The sequence below is a fragment of the Haliotis asinina genome, chromosome 9 (genome assembly GCF_037392515.1).
Source record: "Haliotis asinina isolate JCU_RB_2024 chromosome 9, JCU_Hal_asi_v2, whole genome shotgun sequence".
Taxonomy (NCBI): Eukaryota; Metazoa; Mollusca; class Gastropoda; order Lepetellida; family Haliotidae; genus Haliotis; species Haliotis asinina.
In genome coordinates this window covers 38,454,200-38,464,431 of record NC_090288.1, presented here as the reverse complement: position 1 = coordinate 38,464,431, position 10,232 = coordinate 38,454,200, and the positions used below count along the sequence as shown (strand labels likewise).

At 41.7% G+C, this 10,232-nt stretch overlaps 1 protein-coding gene across 1 annotated transcript; it reads left to right on the top strand.

The window, feature by feature from the left end:
- Nucleotides 1-337: 337 nt before the first annotated feature.
- LOC137297003 (uncharacterized) lies at nucleotides 338-9,349 on the top strand. The gene is made up of 8 exons (XM_067828943.1): nucleotides 338-628; nucleotides 1,362-1,455; nucleotides 2,109-2,282; nucleotides 3,473-3,655; nucleotides 4,452-4,672; nucleotides 6,028-6,179; nucleotides 6,814-6,980; nucleotides 9,271-9,349. Exons 1-8 carry the CDS (start codon nucleotides 338-340, stop codon nucleotides 9,321-9,323), a joined length of 1,335 nt encoding a protein of 444 aa, XP_067685044.1. The 3' UTR covers nucleotides 9,324-9,349.
- Nucleotides 9,350-10,232: the final 883 nt, after the last annotated feature.

Below are 10,232 nucleotides of genomic sequence, written 5' to 3'. Positions count from 1 at the left end.
CTTTAAATATATTCAATTAATTAAATTAAGACGAAACTTCATACGCCAACTTCTGTACTTTGAGGACAACAAGGTAGTTGAGTTGGCATCCATAAATTTTCTCATGTCTGTATATCATTTCTAAATGCTTTTTGGGCTGTGTGGTAGTCGAGTGGTTTAAGCGTTATCTCGCCACGTTGAAGAACCGGGCTTCGATCCCCCAACATATTTAACACTTTCTGGTGTCCCACGCTGTGATATTGCCTTAACTAGTTAAGTGGTATTCATTGTTATATGTTAACTGTTACAGGCGCACAAGAGGGAAGCTGGCTAACACCGTTGTCAGTATCAATAGCAGATGGCGGGGGTGTATGAGTTCTGCATCCTGTGTGTACTGTGGGTGTGTCTTGAGGGTGTGTCTGCGACTGCATCATTGTGCGATGCAGTCTCCTGGTCTGTGGTATCTACCAGCCAACCTCTTCATCAAGCTATCAAGACCGACAACCTGCTCCAGTGCATGCACGTGTGCAAATACATCCCCAGATGCAACTCTGTCACCTACGATGTTTCAAGGAAGGCGTGTGCCCTGCATGTTGAAAGAGGACAGCAACATGAACCTCAGAGAAAGATCTTTAATAGCATCTGCGAGGTACGTACTGTACCAAATTTGAAACCAGACCCCAAGCCAATCTTTGCGTGTAGAGTTGCGAGGCTTTATTATTTAGATGGTATTGTCCAACCTTATTAGCAACAATCATGTGGAAGCCGGTGTATTTTTATAATGGTAGATACACCTCTTGAAACACAACCATTGTTTTGTTACTACGATCTTGTCTCCCCCGTCTTCGGCATCACAGTTCGTAATACAGAGTTATGCCTCTTAGAAGTGACAGAATCCTGTTATCATGGGTTTGAATTTCAGATTCGCCTTTATACGATTTCCATGCTCTTGCATACGGGTTCATTGAAGTGGTAAATCTTGAATAGGTGGCTCCGAGCTACAAGACCGCCATCATTGTGGACGTTCCCCCAACACGTTAAGAATTGGTCTTGAGGACCCATGCTTGTCATCGCTGCTCATGGTTTTGATAACTGGATTTGAGACTCTATTGCTTGCAGACCCGGGTTCGATTTACAATTTCTGTTGTCCCTCGTCGTGATATTGCTGGAAAAGCTGCATAACTCACTCACTCACTCGAAGCGGTGATAAACTCCACTCCCCTATTCACATACTCAGAACATAAACAAAAGAAAGCTAAATCAAAGATATACTTCTGAAGCTGAAACCTACGTGAAGCCAAGGGGAAGACAATAATGGACATACAATATTTTTGACAAAACACTCAAGTAATTTTGCAAGTATAATTTTTCTCTTCTTACAGTTGGCTACCACTGTTCATGGACCGTGTGACGACAACCCTTGTAACAGCCTTCAGTGCATCCCTATCGGCGCCACCTACATCTGTCTGGACTTATGTGAGTAATTCATGCTCAAGGTGTTGATCACGGGATTATCGGGTCCGGACACGATTATTTACATACGGCCGGCAAGTAGTTGGAATATGGACGAGTGTGGCATTAATCAACACACCAAGAAAATTATTTGAGTTGACCTTACGTTTGTCATACGGTGATTGTCGCCGTGTATTTTCAACAGGATCAGTGGTGTATTCGATGATGTGTCCTTCCATAGAGAGGAAGAACAAAGGTTCGATCCTCTGGTCGTATGAAACCAAAACGCGTTAAAGTTCAATATTTAATATTGGTTTGCCCGGTAGTTCACGGCGCCAGGTGGAGTTGCCTCCCTTGTTCATGCAATGATATTATGTTCGTTGGTTTGAACAATACTCACTCTCTGATCTCACAATAATCTGACAGCACATGAACTTGATGAAATGCTGTTCAATGTTGCAGTAACACGAAGACATTCGGGTAGAACAGACATTCGGGTAGAATAGACATTCGGCCGAAGAATGCCGAGTTCGAATATCCAAGTTGAAACAAAATGTGAAGCCCATTTCTGCTGTTCGTCCTCGTCATTTACTGGAATAATGAGAAAAAACCTAAACTCATCCATTCAAGATGACATTCTTCTTCTTCTTCATCATCATTCCTCTTATCGTTCCAAGTACAATGCCCGGTGACTGCCTCCCCTGAGAACGGCAACATGACCTACCATGGCCACACAGTTCTGTCAAGCCGGCAACTGGTGTGTGACAAAGGCTACGAGCCGACTGGAGCAACAGATGGGACCTGCACAACGGATGGCGCTTGGGACAATGCCGGGGTCACATGTAAACAGAGTGAGTAACGAACGGGTAACATTTACATTAATTTTACAATTGGCAAATTTCGAGTCACTGTTACAGATAACTGGCCCCATTCAAGTAGTCATACATTTCAGTATGATGTAATTATTTAGGATGTAAGTCCTATTTTGAGGCATTTTGTCTCTCCAATCCACAACTGGTAAAGTTTCTCAGTCGGTTATAGTCAATCGAATAATAGTCCAAGACTAAACGATTTAGTGTCAACAACACAAAATAGCAGCTATTTCCATGATACCTGACGTACTGGTGACCAAAAGGATGAATTATGGAACTTATATTTGGACCATATGTCCCTGAGTTTGTTAAGCCTTTGTATGAGATACGACAGATACGAACTTTATGTAGCTAGAATCGTACATCAGGCTCGCATTTAAGTAATTTTCTATGACTGCAGAAATTATTGTGTCATTGTTATGTTGTTGGTTATTACGCGTAAATTAATATGATGTCTGACTGTATGTTTGTTGCGGTTCATTGAGGTATGAATCGGAAATTCTATGAGCAAACTGTAGGAATCCGTGTTGGGAAATATATTATACTGAATATATACTGTATATATATCATAAAATGAATTTCTTATCCACAAATGTAGTTTGAAAAGAAATATATCAAAGAAGACAAGAATAACAAAATGACGAGATCACAGGTCATCAGCTTTGTTGATTGACACAAAACATTTAACTAATATGTGCACAAAACTTAATGCGCCTGCAACGTCAGCATCGAATCAGTGGGGAGGAAGTAAGTTCTAAATTCTTAGAACGTGTCAGTCAGACTGCAGCCAACATGAAACAATTGCTAGTATATCGGGGAGAGGGCGGATTTTTCATATTGAATGGTCAGTAACCGCCAGATTTGAACACAGGCCGTCTGTGAATGGGACGACACTGTCAAAACATGTGATTGGAAGGAAATTCCCTCCACATAACTGGGATTCAACGACATTCCGTGCTTAATTTTTTCAGTAGTAGTACAAGTGGTTCACCTCGGCGGGCGGGGAGTACTTTTTTACAATAATTAGGAAATGAACGCAACAATGCTTGACCAGTTCCGCCAATAAGAAGGCAGAAATTAAAACCAACACAATGAACCATTAAATTTATAAAATATACACACACACATCCATTCAGTTATTAGGTTACAAATACATGTACTTCCTTCAGTTGACTGTGGTATCCCCCCGGCAGTGACAGGCACGTCAGTCGATTACACTACAACAGCGTACGGCAGTACGGCTACGTACAAATGTAACGCCTGGATGTCGTTTCCCGGAGGGACCAAGACGAAAACAGCATCCTGCTCCCTAACCGGAAGTTGGACCGGAACCAAAAGCCAATGTGAAAACGGTAAACGCAAGCAGTGTATTATTTCGTTTGAGAGTAAATATCAAGTGAAAATTGACAAATGGGCAACATTCACATTTATTTTTAGTGTGAGGAATGGACTTATTGTCACATACTCGGAATGAAGAAAAAAAGCAGTATTCGCTGTGAGTCTAACGGTAACGGACTATATATTTCACTGTGTACAGTTAATGTGGTCTCAGTTTCGACCCAAGTATGGTCTAGCTCTAACACAGTGTATGAAATATCCACTGACCCTCTAGCCCGTGGCTAGGACAAATCCAGACGGGCCAGTGAATCTCCACAGTCACTTGCCCGACTGGGTAGTAAATTTTCCTGAGGACATTCTAGATTCTACATTCAAATTTCGGGCTAGTGAATAATTTTGTGGGTTTGTTGTTTTCAGGCATAGCTAGTCCGTATTGCAAACAAAATTTGGAAGCTATTTCGCACACTGACTCAAAAGCTTCCACACCTTGCATGACGTCGGACCTTTCACATTATGAGTGAGTGGGTTTAGTGTTAGCTCTGTGGCGGTAAAATCATATAGTGGAGAATCGAACCCGGGAATTCGTCGTGACGAGCAAACTCTTTAACCGCCAGTCTACAAGACACCAAGGTTCGATTCCCCACATGGGTACAATACGCACAATTCAAGAGTCATTCGCCATGACATGCTAAACATAGCGCCAAACGTCTCTCACTCTTTATTATTTATGATCTTGAACCATCAAAGGGAGATCACTCTAAAGTGTTTACGCAATGCCTCTACCCGTTATATTGAATTTTTGTGTTTAAGACGTGGTCCTGATCGACGGGTGGGTGCTTGTATTCCGGATAACAGCTGGCATCAATGTCTTCAGCTACGATGTTTGGATGAATAGTTCTATCTACCACGATTATCCCGCGGATAGAGACGATATCATGCCCGGATGTCGATCAATCAACAGTTCTCTCCCCTGTGACCTTCACTTTCGCAGCAAGGTTCTTAACGAATGGCGCTCTCTTCGTATCAGTCAGGTAATCAAGCTATATTCATAAGTATGCATGTATAAAATTGAGAAACTCTTTGGGTAAAACTTTTATCTCGTGAGTGTGACGTTTTCATATATTTCCGGTGCCATTATCAAACGTTCAATATTTGTAATTAATTTTATTATTCGTGAGGGGTGGTGGGGTAGCCTAGTGGTTAAAGCGTTCGCTCCTCACTCTTAACAAAACGGGATTTAATGCCCCACATGAGTATAATGTGAAGCCCATTTCTAGTATCCCCCGCCGTGACACTGCCTGAATATTGCTAAAAGTGGCGTTAAACTAAATTCACTCATTCACTATTAATTATGAAGTTATTGTCACATTCACGGTGTTAAATAATACCTGTAGGTTGTGCTGTATCTGTACTTAAACGTCGAAGTCACGAAGTAAAAGAAGCTGTTTTCTATCAAATCTGTCTGTTGTACTTCTAAACCTCTTAAGAGTCATTCACAAAAGTATTGTGAAAATATTGTTCAATAGTCCCTTGAGGTTTCGCTGTGACATAAATAGAGGAGACAATTTGTTTTTTGGTGATGCTATATACTATTATAACTATTGTAATTATGAAATTATGATTGTCTTTCATTGAGGCCAGTGTAAGACGAGTTTGTAGACCCCCTTTGTTGTTACCCTGTCAGGCGGTCGGTATTGATTATATGAGAGGGGAATTCATCTTACGACATGGTAAGCTAGCCTTGTTTAAGGAATGTATGTCCGGGCTAGCAGGTGCATGCACGGCCGTTTTATAATTGGAGTAATACTGACCGGTGATTTGACTCCGCCACACATCCTCTCATACCTGAATAGATTTCGTTCTACAAATTATATTTTGAGGCTTTCCTAAACTCTTTGACAATTCAGGTGCTTAAAACCTGGTGTCATCACTGATTCATTCATATAATTTCCACCGTTAGACCAATCAGAATGTGTTTTTATCTGGGCATTGTGAAAACTGGGAGTTCATTTGCAAATTATGGCATTCGACATTTTGTCAAGGTATTAGATGATATAGGTAATAATTTTGTATTTGGATGGCTTTGGAAAAATACAACTGATCAGAACCATGCGATTTATTTACCTTCTGTCCTAGAAGTGCAAAAGTAGTTTGATTTACCATAAAGGTTTATTTTCAGTATGGCTGCCGTGGCGGCCAAATTGAATATCATTTCGGGACAAGTGCAACTACTCACAACAACGGTTTCAGTTCCATTGGTCAGATTACTCTGAGGTAAACGTTGTTACGACCGACTCTGACAGCGACGTCCTTGAATACAATGGATATATTTATTTAATTATTGAAATCCCATGAGAATTTGCTATTTTGGTAATATGGCATCCAGGTGAAAGTGCTTCTGACAGCGGGGGGCAAAGAGAAGGCAATGATTGTGTTTAATGGAACAGACACGGACAAAGAGAACTGGTTTATTTCAAGAAGAGTATTATCATCTACCTGGACCGGTCTTGCTGCCTCAAGCATCTTCAGCATTAAAGGGTAGGTACCAAATTGATGCAATAGAGACTAGAGTGTGTAATGAGTCACATTGTTTCTGAAGCTCGGTTCACAGTACATGTAGCTTTATCTAATTTCGCAAACTCAGTGCCTTAGAAACGAATCTATGAGCCAGGGGTCACAAGATTTGGGCTTCACACATTGTATCCATGTGGGGAATCGAACCCGGTTCTCCAGCGTCACACAATAACGCGCCTTTCTGTAATGTGATAATTTCACTTGTTGACACCCACATGAGCACACTGTGTGAAGCCCATTTTCTGTTGTCTCCAGCCGTGACACTAGCACTATAACGTGACCCGCTGCATTCATTGTCAATTAGGCCCTTGAAAATCCGGATTAAAATTGGTCTGCAGCAACCCATGCTTGTCGTAAGAGGCGAGGTGGTGTTCAGGTTCGCTGACTTGGTTGACACATGTCATCGTATCCCAAAAGCGTAGATCGGTGCTCATTCTGTTGACCACTGGTTTGTCTGGTTCAGAATCGATTATTTAGAGACCGCCTCAACATAGGTGGACTGTTATGGCTTATTATGGCGTTAATAAATAAATCAGGCAATATCAGGTCACACCATTTTCTCACATTGAATTATACCATCCTTAATTCAACATGGAAGCTGGCGTACCCGTCGTTTCTACATCAACTACTCCCTGGGACGGTGTTCACAAGACAGCGGGTGGTTAGCGGTCTTAGACAGCGAGCCAGTGTGCGCTGAGTACAGGTTTCCAAACGGACCAACGATCATGTATTCACCACATGCAGAGGAAAGTTTGATTTCCACAGGTAATGTGTTCGAATGAAGCATCACCTCCACCCTCCTCAAAACACGCGTTACGCACCACCCAAACAATTTCTGTATATTACATTACTGGCTGAACTTAATCAACATTGTCCTTCAGAAGTTTGTTCTTCCACCATTGTAGGAGGCGACTAACGGGATCATATGGTCAGGCTCGCTAACTTGGTTGGGACATGTCATCGTATCCCAATAGCATAGATCGATGCTTGTCCTGTTGACCATTGGATTGCCTGGTCCAGGCTCGAATATTTACAGACCGTCGCCATATTGCCACAAAATTGCTGAGCGTGACGTTAAAATCGAAAGCAAAACAAAACTGTATGCGTGCTAGGAAACTAACGGAAGATCCGAGTTTCACATTTAGCCTCCAAGGTGGTCGGATCATTAATACTTAAGAGCATAGGAGTGACTACCAGACAGAGTGCGAAATCGTTTCCAAATTTTGCTAGCCAGTAGGGCCAGGTATGCCTGAAAGCTGCCCGCCAACAAAATAATTCACTAGTCCGAAATTTGAATGTAGAAACTAAGCAAAATATGATTAACATTTTTTTCGGGCCATAATCTTGGTTGATCTTAAGGTGTATTATAACTTAACAAGACGTGATATGTTTGCAACACGCCCCCTTGAAAATTCACTTGACGGTTGGGGCAGTGACTGGGCAGATTTACTGACCCGAATGGACTAGAGAGCGGGTCAGTGGCACTTTCGCGCATTGCTACCGGCAAATTTTGAAGCCTCATGGAATATTACTGAGCGCGGAGGTAAAGAAGCGAAACATAATAAACAGAAGTAGAGAGTAAGATCCACGCTTACTTTTCCAAGTAGTATTGTGTGGCGTGAATTTGTTGTATGGTAGCTATAGGCTGGATGTATGTCACAACGTAAGTAGGACTTGAGGAGGGAGTGTGGCGAGGGTCGAGGTGACGATGGTGGCGTGCAGTAGTAGGATGGGTGGGAAGGTGAGTGAGTTTAGTTTTACGCCGCACTCAGCAATATTCCAGCTATATGGCGGCGGTCTGTAAATAATCGAGTCTGGACCAGGCAATCCAGTGATCAACAACATGAGCATTGATCTGCGCAATTGGGAACCGATGACATGTGTCAACCAAGTCAGCGAGCCTGACCACCCGATCCCGTTAGTCGCCTCTTACGACAAGCATATTCGCCCTTTATGGCAAGCCTGGGTTGCTGAAGGCCTATTCTACCCCGGGACCTTCTCGGGTCTGGGTGGGAAGGGGTATGCCTCGGTCCACTTGTATGAAATCAATAATATTTTGCTAAAACTGTTGATAAACAAACAATGTTCTCCATTAAAGGCAATATATACTGAGAAGAAAATAAGAGATCACATAGGTTTCAGGTTTCAACACAAATTTTGTATCGCATAGCTTGTGAAGAAACCCGAAAAAATAAGGTAGCACCTGTGCTTTCATATGGTCCTTAATGTTGTCCCTCAGTGTATATTCCATACAAACTTCGCCCCTCCCACAACCCGAACGGTTGGCCCTTCACAGTAAAAACGGTGGATTCGAACCTCGTTTCTGCTCCGCAGGTTTCATCCTGTAACGCAAACGATACGACGTCACCTACATGCAGTAGGGACACGCATGCAAAGTATTCTGAATAAACGCTTCTGTTACAGATCCCTTAAGCCATTTTGATACGCTTAGCACGAACAACTTTCAACCTCCATTTTCAGTGCCATTACTTCTTTCCCCTGTAACTTTTACCCACTTTTTAGTCATTTGGAACTACATGACTTCGTGATTATTTGCTTTGTTTTCGCAAAATCTGTTGATAAGCTGTTACTGTATAGTTTACTAAATCGAGACGAAAATACCCCTTTAATTATTTTAAGAATGATATTACACGATAAACAGGTTTTTACCCTCGAGCGCCCGTATAGTAAATGTCATGTTATGAAACAATTTGTATCAAAATTTCAGATAAATTTTGCAGGATATGTTCGTTCATTAATTTTCCAGGATGTTTATTACTATTATAGTGGAGGACGATTGGCTAACACTCTTAAACGTTCAGAAGAGTGAGTATGGTTTTACACCGCTTTTAGCAATATTCCAGCAAGTTCACTGCGGGCAACAACTGACATGGGCTTCACAAATTGTGTTCATGTGGGATATCCAACCCGGATGGACGCGTTGACGCTTTAACCACCAGGCCCGAAAATCAGAAGAAATTAGTTCAATATGATAATATATTTGACACGTACATTTCCTAATGAGGAAATGACGCTTGGCTGTTTGACATTTCAGAATATGAGAAAGCGGATGCCATGGCCATACTGGTGAAGTTGGATTCTCTCTAGTTGGAGAGGACACCATCTTTCTGAACTGCGACATCATGTGTAATCATCAGGCTGTCTACTCCCGAGGATCCATGTTAGTTAATATCACAACATATTTCGGTTAAAATTCATTTCCGGAGACAGTTGATCTATCTTTGGTAAATATGCCGTCTTTTTTAAATCAGAATTTTTTGTCGCAAACATTTTGTATTGGCTCGTTCTATTTTTCTTTTCTTCTTTGTATATTGCGTTGAGACCGAGCATCTAAACAATGGATGCAACCATGATCTTATTGTCAGGTACTTTTAATAAAACTTGTTTTTTTAGCCCATTTCTTTTTCACTTTCTCGTTTATCACCTTTCATTAACGAAGGCGCTGTTACGCAGAAAGACGGACACAACAGTCGCAATTCGCTTCACGACGTTGCTTCCCATGGGCAAACATCCTATGATTCAGTTCAACATCTTCTTTGTGTCCTTTGATCACTATTGTAGAGGTTGGGTAAATGAAGAATGAAGACAAGCCTACCTGACAAGCACATCAGGATCTATGTCAAAACTTCGCCTATACAGAATTAAGAGGCTGTACATAAAAACAGTCATTATTCATTCTACATCTTCACTGTGTTAATATATTTGTCAGTATCATACCTTTGTTTCACAAAGGTGAGTGAGTAAGATTTTACGTCGCTGTAGCAATATAGAAATGTAGAAATATCAAGGGGGTTGATGGTTTGGGGATGTGGGGGTGTGGTGTGGGAACCCAGGTATGGGTATTGACCATTGTACCCCTGAAGGGAATCGAACCATAGCTACCCCACCTCCCTTTCAGTGGTAAACGTCCAGGATCTGTACCATTGGCCTCCCTTTAGAATACAGCACCATGGACTTTAAAACACGTCATAATACTCTTTTACGTAATTGTAGCTG